This window comes from Ambystoma mexicanum, chromosome 4q (genome assembly GCF_040938575.1).
Source record: "Ambystoma mexicanum isolate Mex_15411 chromosome 4q, UKY_AmexF1_1, whole genome shotgun sequence".
Classification (NCBI taxonomy): domain Eukaryota; kingdom Metazoa; phylum Chordata; class Amphibia; order Caudata; family Ambystomatidae; genus Ambystoma; species Ambystoma mexicanum.
This window is the reverse complement of record NC_090928.1, coordinates 382,776,926-382,803,521: the sequence shown is the minus strand read 5'-3', so window position 1 is coordinate 382,803,521 and position 26,596 is coordinate 382,776,926. Positions and strand designations below refer to the sequence as shown.

The window sequence follows — 26,596 nt, the reverse complement described above, 5'->3', positions numbered from 1 at the left end:
GTCCAGTAACGCATGATACGACAGGTTAGTATCACATAATCATTGCATAGACTGGCGTGCCAAGAGGTTGACCTTCTCAGTCGACTGTGCTCAAACTTGTTATCCAACTAAAGGACCTTTGGTCACTGGAGCAACTACGATCATGAAACCAACCAATTCCCTCGCTTTGGTATATCAAGACTACCAGGACGTATTCCAAAAGGATCAAGCCAACACACTGCCCCCTCATAGGTCGTATGACTGCCAGATCGACCTTGTACCAGGAGCACAGATTCCGTGCGGTCGAATCTATGCTCTCACAGAGCCCGAAAACCTGCATTTGAGAAAATATCTAGACCAGTACCTGGCTAACGGTTTCATTCGCCCATCCAAGTTCCCGGCGGCATCACCCTTATTCTTCGTGCCTAAAAAGATAGGTGACCTTAGGACTTGCATCGACTACCGCGCATTGAATCAGGTCACTGTTAAAAACCGTTACCTTTTGCCTTTGATTCCTGACCTATTGGATCAAGTTAAAGATGCCCGAATTTACACCAAGTTAGACCTTCGCAGAGCATTCCACCTGGTACGGATCAGGAAAGGGGACGAATGGAAGACCGCTTTCCGCACCAAATACGGGCTATTTGAATACCAGGTGATGCCTTTTGGCCTTTGCAACGCCCCAGCAGCGTTCCAGTATTTCATGAACGATGTTTTGCGAGAAATGATTGATGTGTGTGTTGTAGTATACATCGACGACATTCTGGTATACTCCCATTCAGAGCAAGAACACGTGAAACGTGTCCGGGCCGTTTTGGACAAACTTTGACAACACAAACTGTTTGCAAAGCTGGAAAAATGTTTTTTCCATGTCACTGAGGTCGAGTTCCTTGGATTTGTATTAACCCCTCATGGTGTGTGCATGGATTCACAGAAGGTTGAAGCCATTCTCAACTGGCCATCTCCAACTTGGATTAAAGGAGTTCAGAGCATGCTCGGATTTGCAAACTTCTATCGTTTCATTCCAGGATTTTCGCAACTAGTGCACCCCATCACCACTCTGCTGCGCAAAAACAAGCGATTTCAATGGTCCGAAGAGGCTGAGAAAGCCTTCCAGGAGCTAAAACAAAGATTCATCTCAGCCCCGATCCTGAAACACCCTCGTCCAGATCTTACATACGTGGTTGAAACAGATAATTCCAGTATGGCAATGGGAGCGGTCCTTTCCCAAAGGGACCTCGAAACTTGTCAACTACACCCAGTAGCCTTTTGGTCATGGAAGTTTACGGCTCCTGAGTTGAATTATGCTATTACGGATAAGGAACTGTTGGCCATCAAGGCGGCCTTCAAAGCCTAGCGGCATTACCTCTTAGGAGCTAGGCATACCATCACAGTAATTACAGACCATCGCAATTTACAGTACCTGAAGGTGGCAAAAGCTCCATCGCATCAACTCCGATGGGCATTATTTTTCGCGGAATTTGACTTTGTAATTACTTACCGACCTGGCTGTCGAAATGGCAAGGCAGAGGCACTGTCCCGTATAGGAGTAGACAAGGAATACGCCAATCCCGACCCTGTGCCCATCATTCCTGGTGAAAAGATTCTTGGAATTACTACGTCTCTAACGCTAGAATACATTCAAGAAGAAATCCCTCATCTCATGGATTTCAATATCCTAAATAATTGGCCGACCAAAAGTCCTCACCATTCAGTCACTAACCAATTACCCTATTTTCGAGGACGTCTCTACCTACCCAGCAAAGAACTTCAGGAAAAGGTCGTCTCACATTACCATGACTCATTAGTAGAAGGTCATCCGGAATTGCAAAAACTGAGGCCAAGGTCAAGCAGCATTTTTGGTGGACGACATGGCGTAAAGACATCAAGCAGTTTGTACTATCCTGTGGAGTTTGCGCTCAAAACAAGGCCAAGAAAAAGAAATCACCGGGCCTGCTTCAGCCCACCTACACCATGGCATACCCTATCCCTTGATTTTATAACGGACCTTCCTCCTTGTGACGGGTTCAACACAATTCTAGTAGTGGTGGATTTATTTTCGAAAATGGCCCATTTCATCCCACTAAAAGGATTGCCCTCAGCTTCATTTCTGGCTAAAGAATTTCTGGAGCAGATTGTTCGAATTCACGGATTTCCTTCCATCCTAATCTCAGACCGTGGCAGCCAGTTTATCTCACGCTTCTAGAAGAAATGTTGCGAGTTAGCTCAAATCGACGTAAGGCTTTCCACCAGTCACCATCCCCAAACTGATGGTCAGACAGAGAGAACAAATCAGACCTTAGAGCAATATCTCAGGTGCATGTTACATCAAACTGAAGGCAGTTGGAAAGATGTTTTATGGATCACCGAGTATGCCTATAACAACTCCCTGCACTCCAGTACAGGTCAAAGTCCCCTCTATGCAATCTACGGGTTACATCCACGAACTTCCAATCTTGACCCACCGCAACTTCTGGAAATGCCAGCTGTGATAAGTTTGCACTCTACCATCTCCCAAGCCATCAAACAAGCGACGGATCATCTAAGATAAGCTAAGGAAAGGTACAAGAAATCAGCCGATGTGCATAGAAGTGAAGCTCCAAAATATCAGGTTGGAGATTAAGTCTGGTTGGCGTCTAAGCATATACCAGTGAATGGACCTCATACCTTCAACCCCAGATATTTAGGTCCCTAAACCATTAAAGCCATTATCAATCCAGTGGCTATGAAGTTGGACTTACCTTTGCACATGAAGATTCATCCTGTGTTCCACGTCTCACTATTGGAACCAGTGCAACCTAGAACACGAGTTGTGAAGCCACCGAAACCAGTCACTGTAAACGGGGAACCTGAGTTCAAGGTGAAAGAAATTCTTGACTAAAAAATCACTAAGTCAAAACTATTTTACTTGATAGACTGGAAAGGATACGGACCACCTGAAAGATCATGGGAGCCTAGCGAGAATGTGCATGCTCCACGGCTATTGAAAAGGTTCCACTGCAATCACCCAAACAAACCAGGACCAATGGGTGAGTCTGCCATTATGGGGGCCTTGGGTGGGGAGGTGAGCTGTCATGGTGCATGCCCCTGAAACCCGCGAGCCCAGCCCAGATTCGGGCTTCCTTTGGGACTCCCAGGCCCCAGCTAGGCTGACCTGGGCCGGCACCTGTGAAAATAGAAGAACAAGAGTTATTCACGCATTGAAGGCCTTACCTGCAGAACATCCGGACCTCGCCTTTACGCTTATCCAAGGGCCGCTGCATCTGTAGAAGATCAGAACAGAAGGTACCCTCTCGGGTAGCGACGCACCTGACTCGGCCTCCTCCAGGAACTCCAGCGAGCAGTTCTCCATCATGTATCGCGCCGCCGTCAGTCGGCCCTTCCATCTTCTTCCTGGAAAAGCGCTGCACCTGCCAAAGACAAAGCAGGTTAGTCGCACACAACAAGAAGGCTAAAATAAAGCGAACTATTAGCGCATCTCGCACAGCGCTCTACTTACCGGCAAGAATCCTGCACATCATTGTCAGGAGAATCATCCATCATCCGAAAACCACTTTTTGTGCCGCACCTGAAAGACAAAGAAACGAACATTAGATATGTTGCATGCAAGGACTTAAGGCAGCTATTTCAAGGAGTTATTGGAATAGAGACTTACCTGCTTACTCCGGTCCATCCACTTCTGCAACCTCCATCGGATCAGTGAAGTAACTCAATCCTGGAACTACAGAGTAACCGCGCCCCTGCCAGAGAGTGTGCAGGACGGAGAGCTTACCCATATAATTGACAAGGTGAGCCAGGCAAAGAGAAGGATAACACGGAAGGAGGTGAAAACCAAAACCAGCTCCACACAGTTGGCTAATATCTTGTTTCAACTTGCAGACAAATATCTCCTGAGGCAAGAGAGAAGGGAAGACGCAAGCAGGCCCTCATTAAGCAGAACAACACCAGTGCAGACATCCTTCGCACACGAGCATGCCCCCATGCAGACCAGGTGAGTGTGACACGCTGGGAGGACCTGAAATCCAGGACCCACAGCAAAGCCCTGCGCTTCCTCCAGGATGGTGCCAACCAAGGGGGGCGCAGGTGCCAGATGAACACCACTGACATGCGGGTCCTGGAGAAGTTCTACCCTGCGCTGCACACCCAGGTCAGCAATTTATAGCAACTTCTGAGGTGAGGTGAGTGGCCATCTGTTGCTAGGCTCCACAGTGTATGTGCATGTTCATGTATGGTGGGAGTGTGCACCTTGGGCTTACAGCAAGTATGCCTCTTGTACGGATGTCTGTGTGCATATCCCAGACAGTGCTCTACTTGTGTTCAGTGAACCATGTGTGATTTCAATGGTCTTACATTTGCATTGTGTGTTGTACTTCAGCATTTCACTACATGCACGTGGTGTGTTACATGTGTCTGAGACGTGCCCGTGTGAGAAGTATGACAGATGAGGTTGTGTTGGCAACCACATGTGCATGCATGGTGTTCATGTGTATGTGTCTAAGATGTGATTGTGTGACTGGCCATCACTCCTGGATGAATGTAACTGGTGCATTTCAATGTGTGATCTAGTCATGTTGGGTGAATGCTGTTGAGGGAACTCTGATGTGGTTGCTCAGTGCACTGCTTGAGGACTGTCAGGTGATGTGTGTGCATGACATGTGTAGCATGCACCATTGATAGGTTGTGACAGTGCCATGTCCCCGGATTTGATTGACTGGTGTGAAGGACCGGCATGTATGTCTATGTATGTACATTGCATGTACCTGTGTGTTGTGGATGGTGTTGATGGTTTTACCCTTTAGCAGTGCACTTCATGCGCAAATTTTATGTGCCAAGCACACATCCGTGCAGTACCCTGATGTTTGTGTTCTATGTCTCCATATCTGCAGTTGCGCTGGAAGAAGAGGGCGGAGACGGTGTTGTGGAGCAAAGCAGCAGGGATGCCCCGACCAGGCATAGGCGCAAGGCCCAGTCACGCTCCCTGGACACGTCATCGGAGAGCGAGGAGGCTGGTGCCAAAGCTGCTGAGGGGAAGTCCAAGAGTCCAAGAGGACGAAGGTGTGCGTGGACTCCTCGGCAGCAGGGGGGACAGGTGAGCAGACATAGGGTCCTTCCACTGCAGAAGACACTCAGGAGGCATCCATGCTGGTGGGGGAGGAGGAGGAGAAGGGGGCCGTAGTAACCCAGTCCATGGGGTCAGGCGGGGGTGGTGTGGTGGGTGTGACTGCTGCAGTCCTGACCCAGGGGCATGAGGATGTGCAGGTTGGCGTGGAGGTGCCTGTGCAAAATCTTGTCCCTGTGTCAGCACCTGCAGCAGTATGCACCTGCCAGCATGCCCCAGGCCGAACCTATCCGCAGGTGTCGGATGTTTCCACCCAGACAGACACCCCAATGCCTGCGGATGTTGCCATTCGGGACAGAGTGGTACCCCTGCTAGTCGGTATCGGGAAGCATTCTGGCGTCATTCGTGATGTTGTGCAGGCTTGCACTTGTGTGCTTGCACATCATCACAATGAGGTCTGGCGTCTTCAAACTGGCTAGCAGCCTTCCTGGTCTCAAGTGTGCTGCATGGGCTGACCACTATTGCAACCCCCTCGTCTTACTCCTCTATGCTCTAGTCATCCTGCTGGGTGCCTTCCGGGCCACATACCCCTAGTGCCCCCTGTGCACCAGTCCCACCCATGTTGGCCCGTCTGTTAGGAAAAACATCCCTGCGTGAATTGGGAGTCGACAGTGGATCAGCTGAGGAGGTCACCATGCCGATCCAGGCAAAGACAGGAGCATTGGCAATGGAGGGAGAGCAGGCACCCAGGAGCAGTGCATGGGCCAGACACCTCCGGCTAGTGTCATCAGGCCGGAGGGTGTCCATACGAAGCAGGCACCGGGTGCTATGGCAGCACCAGGCTCTGAGGAGGATGCCTATGTACTCGGGGCATACCATGCCAAGGGGGCAGGACGCAAATGTGGACCTCCAGATCGAGGATGTCTTCCGTGTTCGTGCGATATGGGCAGCAAATCATGGCAGGTAGTCACCATGGCCAGGGGGGAGATTGCACTGCATCGAGCAAGGAGGCCGGCTGCCATCCTCGAGGATACTTGCAGGGAGTGGGAGGGGATGGAGAGGTCCATGCTGGTGTCCCAGAAAGCCCTGGAGATGAGAACGGAGGCCAGCCTGGGGGAAGTGGACGCAGTGTTCGATGATGCCCTGGTGCAGACATTGAGTGACATTGGTGATGAGGCGGACTAGCCCGCTGCCTGTGTACATAGTTTTGTAGATATGAGTTTCCTTTAATTTTTCCTTATTATTTGGAGCTTGGATCACGGATATTACTCCATTTTGTTTTTTACATAGTTCTGTAGTTTCCTTTTATTTATGTTTTTATTTGGAGTGGACTCTGGACTATCCATCATGTTTTCTTGTGCATAGTTTTTTGTGTGTTTGAGGGTTCCTGGTAACCATGTTTAGTTTGTATTTTGTGTAATTTTCTTTAGTGTAAATATTTATATACACATGGACATTTTTATTTTTCTATTTTTACATGGACATCTTTTATGATTTTATTTACAGTATGTATGCAAAAAATACTACTGTTAGATATATTTATTTTTTACTCTGAGTTATTGTCGGTCAGTTATTTTTTAGTGTGCCTGTTTGGTAGTCCATTTAGTAGCTCTGATCCTGCCCATTGTTAGTCATGTGTGGTTGCTTACTTGCATTTGTTATGTTCGGGATTTATTTGCGGGGTGAGTATACACATGGGGTGGACCGGTGGTGGTGTGTGAAGTGGGATTTTGTGTGTGCACGGGCAAATGGCATTTCGTTTAACATGTGCAGCATCACTGTGTATTTGCCCTCACTGTGTTTGTGAGTTAGGTGGGTGGAGTGACTGTGGGAGTGTTAGATGTACAGGACATTTTCACAAGATTTGCTTGATGCTGTGTAACACACAGGTGGTGCTTTCCCCTTCACCAGCATACGTTTGTATAGTTATCATCATCTCCAGTATTGGTCAACCTCTTGCACTGGGATACACTATTGGTATGTCTTTGTATTTACACATTGGTTGTCCTGTCTCGGTGCATGGTGCACTATCCGATTGCCATGTCCTTCACACATGGGCGAACCAGTGATGTGTTTATTAGGGATTCTCTTCTAGGAATAGCAGCTCAATGAGGCTCAGGCCGTGAGGCACCTGGCCAGTGTTTGTTCATGTGGCACACATTGAGGGTGGTTTTGATTCTGTCATTGGTAAACTATTTGTCCCTGGGGATTGATGCCATGGGCTTGTCACGTGGCCAGCAGGGCCTCACTTTTACATTAACTTGTTACATGTATATGTTGGGAGATAGTTGCGGACAGCAATTCCGTTTGGCCAGCTGCCACACTCATGGATGTGGACCGGGTGAATGCATTCGTTTTGGTTTGCAGGATACATGTTCCAGTGGATATTCTGTCTGGTGTTACAACACAGCAGTCAAGGTGCACAGCACACAATTGATGGAGTGATGATGTGTCACTATGTCTGGGTACATCATGCAGGTGATGTCACATGTGGAGGGGGCTGCCTGCAGGTTGGCATCACAGATGCTGGACTGGGGTATCCCATGTGGAGGGGGCTGCCTGCAGGGTCGTGTCACGGGTGATGGGGCTGGGATATCCCATGTGGAGGGGGCTGTCTGCAGGGTGGGGTCGCGGGTGATGGGGGCTGGGTTATCCCATGTGGAGGGGGTTGCCGGCATGGTGGGGTCATGGGTGATGGGTGTTGGGGGTATCCCATGTGGAGGGGGCTGCCTGCAGGGTGGGGTCACGGGTGTTGGGGGTATCCCATGTGGAGGGGGCTGCCTGCAGGGTGGGGTCACGGGTGATGGGGGTATCCCATGTGGAGGGGCCTGCCTGCAGGTTGTGGTGATGGGTGCTGGGGTATCCTATGTGGAGGGTCTGCCTGCATGGTGGGGTCCCGGGTGATGGGGGCCCAGGTATCCCGTGTGGAGGGGCTGCCTGCAGGGTGGGGTCAGGGGTGATGGGTGCTGTAGTATCTCATGTGGAGAGGGCTGCCTGCCGGGTGGGGTCAGGGGGCCTGGGGTATCCCATGTGGAGGGGGCTGCCTGCAGGGTGGGGTCACGGGTGATGGGGGCTGGAGTATCTCATGTGGAGGGGGCTGCCTCCAGGGGTATACCATGTGGAGGGGGCTGCCTGCAGGGTGGGGTCACGGGTGATGGGGTTTGGGGTGGGGGTGTCCCATCTGGAGGGGGCTGCATGCCACGGATTGCGAGGTGTTGGGGCACCACTTGGCTTGTGGTGGGACAGGCCTTGCGTGGGAGGGCACGCGTTTTCTATGGGGGCGCACAGGGTTTGTGGGGTGTTTTCACACGTTTACGCTGGGCTGGGGATGGTGGGGGCGTTTTTGCGCGACTACGCTGGGGTGCGGGCATCACAGGGTGTTTTTGCACGATTACGCTGGGGTGCGGCTGGGGATTACAAGCTGTTTTCGTACGTTTACGCTGGGGAGAGGCCTGGGATCGCGCAGTTTTGGGGTGCGATTTTGGCCTGGGGGGGTCTGTATGCTGGCCCATGGATTGCAGGGAGGCTTGCACCGTGTTGGGCATTTCACTTGCTTTTACTGTGCTGGGGGTGTGTTGGAGGCGTTAGTCGCACATCTTGCTGTTACTCGCACATCTTGCTGTTACTCGCACATCTTGCTGTTACTTGCGTGACGGTTACTGATGCCTCTGGGAATCCATGAATATGCTTTCCGCGCAAAGATTTCTCTGCGCCAATGCTGGCGCAGACTCCTTCTCGGAGTGTGCCTTAATGTGCTCTACTAATTGCAAGGTGCTCTAAAACCAATTTTAAATGGCACATAAACAGTGTTTGTTTTAAACTAACAGCCAAGATGATTTAATTAAAATCTCTAATTTTTCCCAAACCAACAACAAAGGATTTCTGTTTTTAGATTAAAAATAGAATTAGCACCTTTTCACAACCAAATGCCGAAAATCGATACTGCAAATTTATTTTTATCCCCTTGACAAGATTTTACTTCCCTCTATTTAATATGATTTAGAGATATTTAACCTCCACTGGCGGAAGATGGAAACCAGTGCTGGATACAATTACTGGTCCTCCCATCTGCGCTGCCTTACGTTATGTTGAGACACAAGTTGGGAATGTTGTCTTTGGGATCTCCTATATTCTGGGCTAAATTAAAATTATATAGGAGCATTCTTGATCCTCACTTGGACTCCTAGGTATCTCATAACCATGCATTGGCTAATAAGTCCCTTAGCCTTTTAAAACTTTTTGCACCATTGTGATCATTTTCTCACTGGAATTAACTCTCAAACTCCAAAACTATTGGTAACCTGGCAAGTATTTACAGGTCAATTAAAAACACTGAATGGAGTCGGAATTGGGATTGCATATGTAGTTACAGCCTACATAGTGAACATGGAAAACTGCATAGACCTTTTGGTACCATGCCAAAGTATTTGATACAATTTCCTGATACCATCTTCCATCATGTTTTTATGCGATTCTGCTTTAATTTGCTGGGCACTTTACAAAGGCTGGGTCCTATTCTAGGACTCTGCTCTGAATCTGTGCAATGCAGCCTCTGCAGTGATCATGAATCCCTGAAACAGTTGCTGATTGATTGCACTGCCATGTTATCATTGCATGTTTCTCTATCTCATACATTTGTAAATGTACAAGAAGATTTTACTCTTCCAAGTTTTTGGATAGGTTGAGAGGGAATGTAAATTAATTATTACTTTTGTGCATTTTTTTAAGATTCATGATCTTTTAGGAGAAACTGTATAGCAAGTGAGTGTTTTAATCAATTTCACTGTTCTTAATTTGTAATTGTGATCCTTTTCTCTTTTATATATCTGCTTTGTATCTGTTAATTTTAACATTGTCTATTATGTTGTTAAGCAGTGTTACAGTTCTGATAAACTGTAAACACTAATAACAAAAAGATATCTAGTTGGACGAGATGCAATGTGATGTAAAGCTTGTGCATGCGTTTCCAGCAGTTTTGACTGTGTGAGACCAAAAGGTGACCTATAAGAAATTGAATGAGAACACAAGATTAGGAACCCCCTGTAACCTTTGATCTCCTAACCCTTGACTGAACCTCTCAAACTTTACAAAAATAAAATCAGTGTCACATCTAGGCATTTTCTTTCGTCCCCCGTTGTTTCGCAGACAGTAATTACTTCATGGTAATTAAACGCAAATTAATTACTTTGAAATTTGATCAAAAAATATAGCTATCTTTGGGTAGTGGGTAAAAAGGTTCTAGGTGTTTGGGGTAGGGGCAGTCATGCAGGATAAGGGGGGGGGGGGTATGGAGGTGACCCCCCACCCAATATAAAAAAGAAATTTGATTAAAAAAATCAAAGTAATTACCAAATTACTGTCGGCGAAGTGACTTGGAGTTTTTATGGTAATGTTTTGTCATAAAACAGCACCAAAGTTATAAGCAAGTTAAAAGTGCTTTTACTATAGGGAATCCAATTTAACCAGAACTACATTCGCTTTCACCAACCCTTCATAATGAAAGTTGTATTTTACTTTGGACTCCACATAAGTAGAATTTTCTTTCCAGCGGCTTACAATTTTTGGGTGCTATTTGATTGTTATTTATAACACGCTTAATACCCAGAGGTTTCTAAGCGCGGACCCGGGGATCCAACCCGCGTTGCTCTGTATCCTTTTGCTTCCAAGGTGAGCACGTTTCCCCTGAGCTATCCTCCCGAGAGGGCTGTTTGGGCCAATATGCCAGTTGAACAGGATTCAGTGTTTCTTCCTGCATAGACATAGTCTCCAGAAGAACAAGTGCAATCCAGTGCATGGGTCCACCGACTCGGAGCAGGATGGTGGAGATCTGACGCCATGTCTATGGAGCCACCATTACATTTGAAAAAATAAAATAAAAATGACTGGCACTGTGTCCACGTACTTGATGAAAAATCTGGTGACCAATCACTTTTTAAAAATGTATTTGTATTGAGTTTTGCATAGTAAACATTACAACATGTCCTCCCCCCAACCTCTTGTTTCCCCAACATCTACCAGAGGTATGCCGCCTCATGTCCATCATTCCTAAGTATTCTTTCCACCGTTACTTAGATAATGTCCATTACTCTTGATTGTGAGGACGCCACTTCACTTTGAAGTCACTCTGGAGATATGACCGGACTTGTTCCCAGTCTTGCTTGAATGCATCCCGATACCCCCTACAAGCTATCCATTCAAGGGCCTCAAAGTCCCATACTTTTTGGAGCCAGTCAAAATCGGTCTGCCTGTTTCTGCTTCCACTTATGTGCTATAACTAGCCATGCTGCTATGAGGAGCATCATGTATGCCTTTTTTTGCTTTTTGGTAAATATCTTTCTGTCCGGGTCCCAGAGGCCGCATTGCAATTTCATTGTGCCTACCTCTTTGCTTGTAGCGACTATCTCCCCCAATTGAACCTGGATTACTTCCCAGAAAGGTTTGAGCACCCCCACCAAATGTGAGCCCAGTCCCCTCTTTCCTCACACCCTAGCCAGAATTTGGGAGAGCTCTTGGGGTAGATAACATGTAGTAAATGTATAGTGCCATTGCACCATAATTTTGTACCACATTTCCCTGAGTTGGATGGAGTGCGTTAATTTTGGTACATTTCCCCATAGGCACTCCCACCTTTCCCTTGATATATAATTGCCCAATGAAGCTTCCTATCTTTTCCTATAGGTCCCTTGCACTTGAGTCAAGCTTTCATTGATGAGCTTATAAAGCGCTTACACAACCTCCTTTGACCCCGATTGCGTTAAGCATTTTTCAAAAGGGGTCATTTGTCTACAAGCTGCAGCCTTAATTTTGGGATCAGCTAACCAATGCCTTAACTGATAGTATCATAGTCGCTCCCCTTTCATCTTCCCCCCACCTGTTGCTTGCATGCCCCTGCATCATATCCTTTCATTTTGGGCATCCAGCTTTCTGCCACCACTTGAAGGCTCCCTGTTCTTGACCCAGGGAGAATTGTGGGTTGTAAAATAGGGGTGTGAATGGTGCTGGGTTAGTAGATGGGGCGCCGTGTGCCAATAGTGAATCCCATGTGTCTGCCACTAGGCCCACAATGAGACTAATATGCACATTGCGTGGTCTGTGTGGTTTTGCTAGCCACAGAATCCCCGATAGCGGCATTCCCGCCAGCGCCCTGTCTAATTTCGGGCAAATATTATGCGTATCACCTGTGAATCAATCCCGAATTAACCAGATTTCTGCTGCTTCGTAATATTTACGAAAGTGCGGGAGTCACAGTTCACCTTAATTCCTTGGCGTCATTAGGGTTTACATCACTATACGGGGAGGTTTAATTTACCATATATACACAGATATTTTGTTTAGGGACTTAAAAAATGAATTGTAAAGTGTGATGGGTAGAGCCTAGAAGTAGTATAAAACCCTTGATAGTATCTCCATTTTTATTGACGTTATTCTTCCAACCTATGATATTGATAGAGTGCACCATTTGATTAAATCAGCTTTAACTTTTCGCTAATGCTACAGATAGTTCACGCCATATAGTTACTCCAGTGTCTTGGTAATGGTTACTCTTAGGTAAGTGATCCCTCAATGCGTCCATTTGAGATGTGTGTGAGACATAATTTGGTCATTCTTGTCCAGTTGAACTGATGGGGTTATTATTTATTACTTTTGCATATTTTGAGACTAGCCACCTCCCCAAAATTCTTTAATTCACTTATTAGCGTGCTGAGCGATCTTTCCTGGTCTGCTAATGTCAGTAACATGTTGTCTGCGAAAGCCATGATTTTATGTTCTTCACCACCCATGCCAATCACCCTTACTGTTTCTGTGCTGCGGATATTAGCTAAAAAAGTTTCTAAGTATATGGCATATAGTAACGGTGATAGTGGGCACCCTTGTTTTGAACCTTGTGTTATAAAGGTTTGCCTGGAGAGGCTGCAATTAATTGAAAACCCATTTGCGAAAAAAGGAAAAGCCATTCTACTCGGTGAAATGTTTTTTCGGCATCCAGCGAGACCAAGAGTGCCAGATTCCTTGTGATGGAGGTTTTCCCAATCAGGTGACATACTCGTATGTTATCAAAGGTCTGCCTCTCTGGGATCAACCCAGATTGATCTGGCCCAATTAACTTTGGAAGCAGTTTAGTGAGTCTCTTGGCCGTGTTTTTGGTATAACTTTTCGTGTCCAGGTGTATTAACACCATGTCTATATTCTATATGGCTCACTTAATGTCAGGTCCTTATTTGGCTTCAGAAACACCACTACTTTAGCCTCTTCCAATGATGGTGTTATCCTCCCTACTGACCAGAACGAAATATATAGTTTTGTAAGCCATGGGACTAGCTTTGTCTTTAATTCTTTTTATAGAAAATGGCAGAATAGCCATCTGGGGTAATATAGGTGTAGAGGAGCACTACTATTTCAGTCTAGTTTGTGTTGTGGTATGAATACTCAAGAGAGCTACAGTTTCTGAATGCAAACTCAGGTGCTAACAGAGACTGATTCTGGGCTACAGAATCCAATCTAAACAGACAAAATTAACAGGGTCGCTCAACACCGGAGTGACCTTATCTCCGTGCACACTCTTATGCATACAACTATGCAAATTAAATCTTACTTTTCAATTATGATATACTCGTAAATGGTTAGGTCTTTTTTTTATTTAATATTTCAAAATAAAGTAAATTCCCCAAAACGCAATTTGTTTCTCGCAATTAATTTAACATTGCAGGTTACTGTGTACATAACTTCATTACTTACATAACCAAGCAATTCTTTCAAGGTACTAAGTTTCCCAGTGTGATTCTTTACACATGCATACAAAATGTGATGATAGAATTAGCCACTCAAATTTACATAATTAGTCCACAATTTCCTATTCCCTGTCTTTTACAGATGGGGGTAGTCGAAATGTATGGCTTCCTTTCTTTCAATTTGATTGCCTTTGTGTTGATTTTTAATGCACAACGCGTTTCCCGCTATTCTAGCCCTTCATCAGGTGTGGGTAATTCACAAGTTCCAATAAATCAATTTCTGTAATTTAATTCTAGTCAGTATCATTGTTCACTCAGTGTTTCAGAATACTTGATACGTGCTTCTCAAAAAAGTTAATTCAAAATACCTCTGACCTTCAGTTTCACTGATACAAAAAATCCAGTGTACTTCCAAACACCTTCCACACTTGGCCGGTAGATTCTTAATGATTTGTTTTTCTTTAGCGTGCAATGAACAGTCTCTTAGTTAGATCTGTTGAGAAAACAATAGGAAATTGTTTTCACTCCATACAGTCTTTTTTTGGGGCGTTTTGATGCAGGTTATGCACCGGGATCAGTCGCTTGGGAAGAAGCGCTGAGTCCCACTGTCAAAACCCTGGTTGTTAACATTTTCAGGATGAGTAAATGTTTATGCGCATTTGAATCATGTGCTCACCTATGTCCTAGAATTCCAGTGCCGTGGCTGTTTCCGTCGCTGTAACGGGGCCTCCGTATGTGTTCAATCGACCACTCACCGAGCTTTCGCTCTTCTCGTCTTGCTTCTCTCCTTCTCCGGCGTCCACCGCTTGATGTTTCCGTGTGTGTGGAGGGTTCCACTGTAGCTCAGCGTTCCCGTTCAATTTGGTTGTTATGGTAACTGTATTGTTGAGGAACTAGAAGAGGTGACTTATTACTCGTATTCCATGGGCGCCATTTTAACATATCCTTACTTGTTGTGTGACCGTATTGAGATCTTTTTCTGCACTTGTGGTTATGTTTGCTGCTTGATGGCCTCTTTTCTCGATTTTTTGTTTCAAGTCTTGTGATTTTTTGTTGTATTCACCTTCTTCAATATGAAGATTGAAGATCTCAATACGATCACACAACAAGTAACGATATGTTAAAATGGCGCCCATGGAATACGAGTAATAAGTCACCTCTTCTAGTTCCTCAACAATACAGTTACCATAACAACCAAATGGACGCCGGAGAAGGAGAGAAGCAAGACGAGACGAGCGAAAGATCGGTGAGAGGTCGATTCAACACATACGGCGACCCCGTTACAGCGACGAAAACACGCACGACACTGGAATTCTAGGACAGAGGTGAGCACATGATTCAAATGCGCATAAACATTTACTCATCCTGAAAATGTTAACAACCAGGGTTTTGACACTGGGACTCAGCGCTTCTTCCCAAGCGACTGATCCTGGTGCATAACCCGCATCAAAACGCCCCAAAAAAAGACTGTATGAAGTGAAAACAATTTCCTATTGTTTTCTCAACAGATCTAACTAAGAGACTGTTTGTGGCACGCTAAAGAAAAACAAATCATTAAGAATCTACCGGCCAAGTGTGGAAGGTGTTTGGAAGAACACTGGATTTTTTGTATCAGTGAAACTGAAGGTCAGAGGTATTTTGAATTAACATTTTTGAGAAGCACGTATCAAGTATTCTGAAACACTGAGTGAACAAAGATACTGACTAGAATTCCTCTCTACTTAAATTACAGAAATTGATTTATTGGAACTTGTGAATTACCCGCACCTGATGAAGGGCTAGAATAGCCCGAAACGCGTTGTGCATTAAAAATCAACACAAAGGCAATCAAATTGAAAGAAAGGAAGCCATACATTTGGACTACCCCCATCTGTAAAAGACAGGGAATAGGAAATTGTGGACTAATTATGTAAATTTGAGTGGCTAATTCCATCATCACATTTTGTATGCATGTGTAAACAATCACACTGGGAAACTTAGTACCTTGAAAGAATTGTTTGGTTATGTAAGTAATGAAGTTATGTACACAGTAACCTGCAATGTTAAATTAATTGCGAGAAACATATAAATTCCGTTTTGGGGAATTTACTTTATTTTGAAATATTAAATAAAAAAAAAAGACCTAACCATTTACGAGTATATCATAATTGAAAAGTAAGATTTAATTTGCATAGTTGTATGCATAAGAGTGTGCACGGAGATAAGGTCACTCCGGTGTTGAGCGACCCTGTTAATTTTGTCTGGTCAGAATAGCCATCTGGGCCAGGGGCTTTAAGTGGAAGATTTTTAATGGCATCGGCCACCTCAGTTTCTTGGATCTTTGAGAGTGGATAGTGCTCAAGTATTCCCCTTGGTTATCCACATCTGGGTTATCGGAGGAGTGTAATGTGGTGTAATACTCTGTGAATACTTAAATAATTGTGTCACTTTCTGTGATTAATTCAGCCTCTTCAGTTTTCATTTTTAGGATAGTTTGGGATGCAGTCTTATTTCTTGTCTCGCGAGCATGCAGTCTGCTTTGTTCGCCCCATTATAGTATCTGTTTCACATATAGGAGGGTTTTCTCACCTCGCTTTGTGCAAGGTAGTTCCAGCTGGCCATTAATGTGTTTAAGTGTTCTTTGTAGCTCCTTAGTCGGTTGTATTGCCACCTTTTGCATGGTCTGTTAGTGAACCATCTAACTCCTTTCTAACTGTCGGCATTGTTTATCCCTCTTGGCTTTCATCCCTATTAATTCTCCCTTTAGTACAGCCTTAAAAGCATCCCATACTGTCTCCTGCTTCATCCCTGGTAGGTAATTCTCTGCAAAATGTGTATTCTTTCCCCTATTGACTCCGTGAGGACCAGTCCTATAACATTTATCTCGGAAATCCCCACTGCCATAAGCTTGGTTTGTTCCCAGAGTTATCAATCCTGGCTGTGATCGGGGCATGGTCTGATAGGGAAATGGCACCCAGCTATGTTATTTCCCTCCCCAGTCATCTTGTGGAAAAACAGATGTCGTTTTATCCTGGAGAGAGAGATCGATGGACATGGGAATAATAGGTGAACCCCTTCTCTCTCCCCTCCCCCTCTCATGCATCTTGTAATACCAATACCTGCATCCTTTGCTTCAAAGCTTTTGATGGATCCACCGTGCCTAACATTGTCGCCTTGCTCCTGTCCTCCCGAGGGACCCAGGTGTCATTAAAGTCCGCTGCCAGGATAATTTCCCTTTTGCAAATGCTTCTAATTGAGACCGCATCCCCTGTAGAAATCCATCTTGGCCCGTGTTTGGAGCATACACAGTGGCTAATGTATTTGCTGTTAAATGCGTACCTCAAGGAATAGGAATCGTCCAGCTGGGTCTGTGTGTGTCCTGGATCTGCATGTCTAGAGTATCTTTAAACACAACCAATACTCCCCCAGTTTTATCTTGTGCATTAGCTTGGTATATCCTGGTGTAATGGCGTATCCTGAGCTTCATTTTGTCCTGTATACTAATATGTGATTCCTGGAATATTTCCACATTCTCTCTCCTTAGAAACTCGTCCGATTTCTTTTTTTTTTTCTTTTTCTCTTCAGTTCACTGCGGTATTCAACACTCGAACATTATATGTTGTAAGAGTGAAGGTTATGTATATGTGCAATCACCTCCCTCTGCTGATGACCCCTCCTGGCTCCTTGCCCTCATTCCCTTTATCCCTCTGGCGTATGCTCTTCACCCATAACAACTTCCCCTTTCCCCTCAACAACCCGCCCCCCCACCCCCTTTCCCAACACCAGAACACTCCTCCCAGGTTCAGACCACGGTTCCTGTGATGTCTGCCGGAACCACTCCAGCAGTCATGGTCTGAAATCCCAACCCGGGAATGTAACTATGGGAGGTCCATTTGGATTCCACTAGACTTCTCAATCTCCACCATGCTCCCTCGGGCCTCATACAGTTACTTTGTAGAACTGGTAGTTCTGTGCCCAGGCTACTAATATACACTTATCAAAGAACAATCGATATTCCATATAGACAGAATTTCCCAACACAATGACATTGGACAAGCAGAGACTTCATAGGAAGGATCTTATTTTTATTTATTGGATTTTTAGAATGCGCCTATACACAAGTGTTTCAAGGTTCAACAAAACAGAGGGGTGGGGGTTCCTGGGATGACAAAACAAAAACGGTCCTACTAGGTCTTGTGACATTCGGATCGTACAAGTGCAGTAAACAGAAGTGCAGGTGAGGGGGGTGGAGTGCTGGAGGGTAAACAAGTGCCATGGGAGGCCAGGTGGGTAGAGCTTGGGGAGTGTGTGTGCAGGGGCAGAATGTCCACGTGCTAAGTGTTAGGAATGGGGCTTGAGGTACCGGGGGGGATGGGGGGATGCAGGCACAGACAGGCTAGTGCAAGGGTAGGGAGCCCAGAAGTGCCAGTGCTGGTGGGGGCGGGGAAGACCAAGTGCAGCAGTAGACTGGTCGGGAAGGGCCAGCTGCCCTGTAAGAATCGGAGGGAAACCAGGCAGCCAGTCAGGAGGCGGGGGAGGGTGACATCACCAGGGGAGGAGGGGTGGGAAGGAGGAAGAGAAATGGAGGGTCTTGAGCAGCTTCTGGAACTTAAGGAGATCCGGATCAAGTATGAGAGGGGCAGTGAGGCCATTCCAGAGGGAGGCACCTGCGGAGGAGTGAGCTCTACTGCCACTCTCTGCTTGGGAAGCCTCTGATCTGCAGAGAGTTGGAGCTAGAAGACCGAAGGGCTCTAGCAGGGAGCTATTTAGGGGCAGAGTTGAATGTAGCAGGGTTCCAGGAGCTAGACAGCCTTGTGGATGATGCAGAGTTTTTGAACTAGATCCTTGCAGCAACAGGGAGCCAGTGGAGAGCTTTTAGGGCTGGAGAGATGTGGCCCCTGGGCTTGATGCCAAGTATAAGTCTCACAGTCCTATTCTGGATTAGTAGAGGGGGGTGAAAGGAGGAGTTAGGCGGGTTGAGGAAGAGGCTGTTGCAGTAGTCCAGCCTGGAGAGGGCTAGAGCTCTGGAGACATTGAGTTTCTGGGGGAAGGTGAGGAAATGGAACCTTCTTGGCAATATCTGTGATGAGAGGAGTCGAAGATGACTCCAAAGGTTTTTGCCTCATAGGAGGGCTGGCTGAGGGGGCCCATGGGGGTGGCCAGAGTGTAGGAGTGAAGGACAGAGCTTGTGTCCCAATGAGGAGCTCAGTCTTAGTGTAATTAAGGCAGAGATCGTTAGCAGCGCACCATGCCTGAATAGCAGACAGAAAGTCAGGAATGGGCGAGGAAGAGGAGGCGGCGGAAGACGGAAACTTGAAGGAGAGTTGAGTGTCCGCATAACACTGGAAGTTAGGAGAAAAGGCAGAGATCAAATGGGTTGGGCGGACAAGGTATATGTTGAAAAGCCAAGGCGAGAGCATAGAGCCCTGAGGGACACCACAGGTGGGTGTGAGATGAGGGGAGAAAAGGGCCCAGTTGAACCTGGAAAAGTCATTCAGAGAGGTAGGCCAACCAGTCCAGGGTCAGGTCCATGATGGCAAGGGAGCCGATTTATAAGGTTGGCATGATTGACCGTATCAAAGGTAGAGGAAAGATCCAGAAGGATGAGAACTCCAAAAAATAAAATAAAAATACCAACTTGCTTGGGAGATAAGCAAGTCAACAAAACATAGCTGCACTGTATTTCTTAAACCCTGGCCGGGTATGCTATCCTGTACACCCTGGATGTGAATGTTAGACCTCCTACATCTATTTTCCACATCCTTGACTTGGATTTCTATGTTTTGAACAGTTCTTGTATTGTGTTCTAGGAGTTCGCTACTCTGTTTCGCATCCTCAGACAACTCTGTTAAGGCACTTTCAGTAGTGTCCACATGTGTGACCTAGCTTGTTATATCTTCCCATCTTTGAATGCTTCAGCTCCTCCTTCAGCAAGGCATCTTTCTTTTGCTTCGGGCATTTGGGAAATACTTGCTTCCAAGACGCCACCCAGCCTAACATAGCTCTGCAGCCTGCTCACTCCTGTGCGATGGTATCCTTCCGTGAGGAGTTGGCCTCCAGTCCTGACCGGCTCTATTTGCTCCCACTGACTCTGTAAATTGAGGTAACTATAGCAGACCAGTGATCTGTCTGCTTTTGGGGGTCTCCTCTCAAACACAAGTAGCTGTATGCTTATAACCCCCTTGTTAGGAAATGCACAACCAACGAGGCTTGCCTGTGTCGATAAAGGCTGCAAATGGTAACGCTTTCTCTTTACCTGGGTCCACACTACGGCCCACTTTCATACCCTCTGTCATCAGCGGCTACTTTATACAGATGCCAACTTCTAATTGCATTGCTCCCCCACTGCCTTGCTCGTTCTTTTCTGTGTTCCCAATTCCTCACACCATTGGATGGCGGCGGCCCATTTGTAGTAATGCAACACCGGCCAGGCATACATCTCCTGCGACAGCTGGTACATTTTCCTCTGATCGGGTCCCAGCTGCTCGATGCCTCACCTTAATGCCTCCCCATGAATACACACAGCCAATGTGCCTTCTCCAATATGGATCCCTGCACTACATCCACTCTGTGCTGAGGTACCGCCTGCGACCTGGTGAGGTCTTGCTGTCATCCCCGGGCACTGTTGCACTGCCGTGAAAAAGAAACAGGGCGGTATAAGCTGCTCTTCCGTTTCCCCCACTGGAGTCAGACAATGGGGGCACACTACAGCCCGCTTCGTTCACCGTCGTCGGATAAATCTCCCAGGGACATTTTAATTCAGCACTACAGGTTCCTGATCCCCTTTCGTTCCGATCACAGCTATAGTCAGGATTTATTTTCTATTATGCCGAAGGGCGCATTTAATTTGAGGTCCAAGGACAGAGCGTCTAACTCGCATCCTTATACTGCCATCTTAGAATCTCCTTTTTCTTTTTTAAACATGACTTGAGGCCTGCAGGAATCGGGGCTAGGTCTGTGGTGCCCCATAAACGCACCTCTGAGCTTGTGGGCCCAGGCCAGGTCTTTGTATGCCGAGCTGGGTCTGTTTGGTGTGCCTGGGACACAGACAAAATCACAGTGGATGGCTTGGAGTTGCCAGGGCCTTTGGGCATCACTGCCTATTCCCAGTGGGCACATTCGACTATTGGCTTAGGCAGGCGAATTGACCCCCTGGGTATGGCAGCAGGCTATGCGAAATGGCCAATTTGGGCCTCTGGGAGGACGGGAGGCACCTTGCCAAAATACTTGCTGTGGGCAATGTGCCCACAGGTCAAGAACACTTTGGAACTTGATCCGGAGCCCAGCTTGGGATGGGATGTTTATTAGCAATTTGCTTTAATAATTCCCAAAATGCACTCTCCACCCAAAGTGTTGGAAATGACCACAATTGGAAACTTGCAACACAAGGCTTTTTTGGTTTGCTATTTTCGAGTACATGTGACATGTGGCACGTGTCTCGAGTGCTGACTTTTTTTTCCAATCTTCTCCCACAGATGGTGTGTGGTTGATATGAAAGAAGTTAAGCCTATTGCACCGTAAATAGTTTTATTATCTCAATAGTTTGATCGAGATGGCTTCAGAGCTGGGTGGGACACTGACGAAACAAAAATAAGCAATGGAGCAACACAGTAGGGAGAAAACGAAGTGACTTTGTTATGTTGTCTGTAGCATGTAATGTAGGCAAGTTCATTTAGTAGCCTTTTCCAGTGGTAAAGCGTGCCAAAAATGAAGTACAAAATTAGGTCCTCTCTATTGTCGTTCAGTATTTTCTATATTGGCCTGTCATTTGGTCCTTGTGAAATCAATCGCCTCTACACGCTGATCTTAACTCTGATTGAAACCATACTTAATACCTTCCTAAATAGCAGCTGCTTCAACAGGGCACTGCTACTAGAAAAAGCTAATGAATAGAAAATGGTAATTTATAACAAAGCCTGGATGCCAAGACTGAGTCTGTTTATCTCCTCTGGTCTGACAGAGGCCTAGGAATGAATAGTATGGTACTGAAGTATTTAGCATGAGTGCATTACAGTAGTACAAATGATTAGTCACTAAGTCTCCTTGAAACAAGAAATCCCACTGATTGTGAAATAAAATCCCATGAAAAGGGCCTGTACCTTTTCAGCTGTAACATTTAACCTGAGAAAACAGCTTGACAAGTTTTCCACAAATCAGGGGGGAATTGGGTGTCAGGAAAGATCATTTCTTACTGTTGGCAGAGCTCCATCTTCTGATAGTTAACATGAAGCCAGTGCATCCAGGCAGAGATGTCATCCATGCTTAATGAATGTATGGTGAAAAAGATTTCAGTTTGGCTGTAACTGCCGCCAGAGGATGGTAAAATGAAGAGGTGTGCTTCAATTTGAAAAATAAGTTCTGGAATGGATAAAGTGGTTGCAAAAATTAGGTGAACTGTTAACAGTAAACAATAAAATGAATGGTACTCTGCTCCAGATAACTCTCGCTCGATTCAACCTCTTCTTCCAATTAATAATTGGAGTAGCATCTGGAGCTTCAAGTTGCTGTTACCACTACTGTTGTAGATGAGATCATTGTAGGTGTACATTCACAAATGTTTGTCCCTTATTGTTTTCTTTCTTTTTCAGCTTGTACCTCCCTTCAAACCTCAGGTGTCGTCGGAGACCGATACCAGATATTTTGATGAGGAATTCACTGCTCAGACGATTACAATAACTCCACCTGAAAAATGTAAGTAAACTGCACATAGGCAGGGACACACTTCTCACTTTAAGTTAGTTGGTTACTCATCAGGAAAACCCACGCCAAAGGGAAAAAACACAGGTTTTCACAACAATCAAGTTGCTTTGCAGACTTCAGATCATGGGCAAAGGACGTTTTCTTTGCTCAAAAGAAACATATGGAATCAAATATATAGTGTAGGAGATCCATTTAGTGACCAATTCTTAGAAACTTTTTAACACTTTGCTTGAAATCGGGCTAGCAGTACAGATTATTCATAAACAACCCATTGTTCCCTGTGTTACCATGTGGCATGAGGTGTCAGAAATGTGAGGCGGACAACTTTGTAAAGGTTTTTCATAAGATGCCATTTTATTAACTCAAGGGTTTGGCAAATGCCTCATTATCTGTACCCTGAAGTGGATTTCCCTGCTTATCAAAATAACCTAAAGGAAACACTCTAACAAAACAAATCTGTCCCTCACACTTAATCATACAACAACACATGAAGGGTGGAACAATTCAAAATTAGGAAAGTTCCATTCTACAACAAAGTTCTGATGATAAGGTTCTTCTTACTCCAAAAGTCTCTCACTTGGACTTCCCAACAGTTCAAAAGAAATGGCAAATCTCTCCACTTGTAGCAAAGAGTTCAAACACAGCAACTTCCTAGGAAACAAAAAACACTTCTGCAGTTCATCTTTAGCCACTGCAATGTTTGTCAGGATGATTTCACAAGATGATATAGTGGTCTTGCCACTTCTCCAGCATTGGATCTTTCATAGATCCACATGCTTGAATATTCCCCGTCATCAGAGCGGGAATGCTCACTGATTAAAAAATAATTATATACTTACATTATTTCCATAGAAAAAAGGCAATGAGAGTTGGCCATTATGTCCAAAGGGACATTCACTTATGTAGTCCCTTCACCTCACTTTGGTCCTTTTTGACCCTAACCAATGAGGTGGCAGGGTTTAAGCTCCATCCGAGGCAGCCATCTTCAGATTTTTCACTGCTGTCTAACAGACACAGGGAATCCTCCAGCTCTCGGAGCTTCTTCAATTTTCCTATCTTTAGCAGTATAAGCTACTTTTTTAGAATTTTATCTTCTCTTATTCATCTAGTCAAGGATTACTATTTGAGGCTTTCTAGGATCAGAAATCACAAGATTGCAACCCTTTTTCGTCGAGTGAAGGATTACTTCACACCATTACTGAGGAAACACCAACTGCCAAGAAGCCTTCCCTGTTCAGGGACTGCACAAGATGGCGAAAGAAACTAGTGTACTTGAGGGATCCGCATAAACCGTGGATCTACTTCTTATACCCTTATGATATCCACCAGGGTGAGATTTGTAAAACTTTCACCAACAAGACTTTACAAGACAGGCACAGGAAGCTATTACATCTGGAGTCCAAGTGCCACTACTCGGTTGGTGAATCTGCCAAAACAGCCCCTGTTACATCTCAAAAACCATCTGAGAGACAAACTTCTAAAAAAGAGCCTCTTCAGTGGAAAGGAGCACCTCCCCTACTCACAAGAGCAAGAAAAAGGTAAATAAGAGTTCCCTTACACCTTCCTTGAGCTCTGGGGGTCAGAAAAAACATAATTCGGAAGAAAAAAGGACCTCAAAAGTTAAGGAGTCTTCGTCAGGGGGGGCGATCGTCCACGGAACTGCCATTTACGAACAGTAATAATAATAATAATAATGGGTCGTCGACGGCCAGGCCGTCCACGAAAGAAAAGACGTCTACGACCACGCTCCAAACATTCTCGTCGACAAGTAAATTCTCGTCATCGAAATTGTCGACTAATTAGTAGTCGGTGAAGGAAACACACCATTCGTCCACGAAAATTTCGTCGACGGAACCCAAGTCACAACACTCATCCACAAACCCATCGTCGAAGAAGCATCAATCATCGTCATCCTCAATTAAACCATTGACATCAACGTTGACAGGGAAAAACAAGCCAGAAGAACCGTCCACGAGCATCCCATCAACGGCCAGAACACCGTCCACGGAGGATAACACGAATAAGGCTAATGACACGACTCCAACCACTCGAAGGGGACAGGAAGAACCTGTGTTAATAGAACTATCACCAATAAAGGAGATGGTAGAGTTGCCAGATATCATTCTGCAAGAGGAATTTTCTGACACTGAAATCATAGAGGAACAACCCGTTTACACCACTAAAGAAAATAGCCCACCTTGGCACCCTACCACTGAGGACGTCACAGATCCATATGACCCTATGCTGATGGAGTCAATGCAGAGAATCATTGATGAGTTCAATAGACTCCAGAGATCCCAACCATTGGCACCATCTTCCCCCAGACATAGAAATGTTTTGACAAGTTTGAGGAGCACCAGATCTCCTCAGAAGGACAAATCACTTAATTACAGTACGCCTAGAGGCTCTCCCACCAGTAGTAGAGCCCGTAAACTCCCACGCTCTCCTGAACCTCCTCACAGACCCAGAGACAGACCACTGTCACGCAGTGCTTCACCGACAGTCTCACCACCAAGATCCTCACCTAGACCAAGAAGATGCTTGCCTACAAGGGATCCAACTATAGTACCTTCAACTGTGTCAATTTCAGATTGACAGGAGGACCCGTTCAGAGACTTCAGACACAGAAGAACCAGATGAAGGAGAGATTACACACCGAACCAGACACACACAGTGAATGGGATGACAATGTAATAGAGAAACCGAGAAAACGTGATTCCCCAGGGGAAACCTCACCACCGGATGACCTGGTATCATTTCACACCATCATTGGCAAGGCAGCAGACCTTTTCAAAATTCAAGTAACCTCAGAAGAAAGAAAATCAGTTTATACGAACACAGGGATAAGCGAAGGAGGACTGTCACTACTGTCACTCTCTTAGACTCAGTCTGGAGGAGTGAAAATACTTTCTACACCTCTGTCTACACCCGCTCTGGTATCGCAACCTGAGAAAAAATACAAAGCCTCAGACACGGCTCTGCTATGCTTAGGAGGGCATACAAAACCAGACTCAATCATCACAGTGGCAGCCAGAAAGAAACTAGCAAACCCCTCATCACCATTGACGGCACCTCCCGACAAGGAAGGATGAAAACTTGAAGCTATGGGCAGGAAAGAGTCATCATCAGCTTCCCTAAGCATCAGAGCAGGTAATGTGCTGGATATGACAGCACGCTTTGACCAGCAACTCTGACTTCGTATATCAAAGCTAACCAAACACCTACCGGCTGAACTCCAAGAGGAAGCAAGGACAATAATAGCGGATGGTGAAACAACATCCGATCACATGGTTGATGCAGCGGTGGACTTTGCTGAATCTGACTTCTGTCAAATGGCCCACAGCACGGTACTAAGAAGACAGGCTTAGATGAAGGCAACCAATTTCAGACCAGAAGTCCGAGTACAAATTCTAGATATGCCCTTCTACGGGCATGACCTCTTTGGCAAAAAGATTGATGATCATCTTAAGGGCATTAAGCCGGACACAGACACAGGCATGGCTATCAGCTCGCTGAGGGATAAAGACCAAGACCAGTGCTCTTTTTGATATTTTCGAGGCTCATCCTCCAGATTCAGAGGCTTTAACCGACCGTCCTATTTTCAGAGAATGCAAGGCAGTACCTTCCAAGATAATAAATATCACTAATCGACGACCAGGTTCAATACTCGGAGGCAGAAGTGGCTCAAACCACACCAAAACAAATCTAAACAGAACTGACAATTCATACCTATCCCGCCCACAGCACACCCGAGTGGGAGGGCAGATAAGCCATCATTGCCACCTCTGGCGAAACATTACATCACACAAGTGGGTGCTACAAGTAATTCGCAAGGGCCACACTATCACATTTTTGGATCAACCTCCCTCCCTGCCTCGCCAACCACGCAACACACCTGATGAAACATATGAAAATAGAAATTCACAAAGTGTTCCAAAAGGCAGCCATACAACCAGTTCCATTAGACCAAAGGGGAAAAGGCTTCTATTCCCGGTTCTTCCTAATCAGGAAAAAGAACGGTCAGTGGAGACCAATATTGGACCTAAGGGCCCTAAACAAATTCGTCAAGTACATCAAATTCAAAATGACATAATTTCAAAATGTCCTCCCATGGCTAAACAAAAACTACTTTCTGGCTACCCTGGATTTG

General features: G+C 45.7%; 1 protein-coding gene across 2 annotated transcripts in view; it reads left to right on the top strand.

The window, feature by feature from the left end:
- Window positions 1-26,596, top strand: part of AKT3 (AKT serine/threonine kinase 3) — a 2,870,184-nt gene that overhangs the window by 2,775,994 nt on the left and 67,594 nt on the right. For both annotated transcript variants that reach the window (XM_069607962.1, XM_069607961.1), the window contains one exon: window positions 22,335-22,437. In XM_069607962.1, coding sequence (XP_069464063.1) covers window positions 22,335-22,437 — 103 coding nt within the window. The remainder of the gene's footprint in view (window positions 1-22,334; window positions 22,438-26,596) is intronic.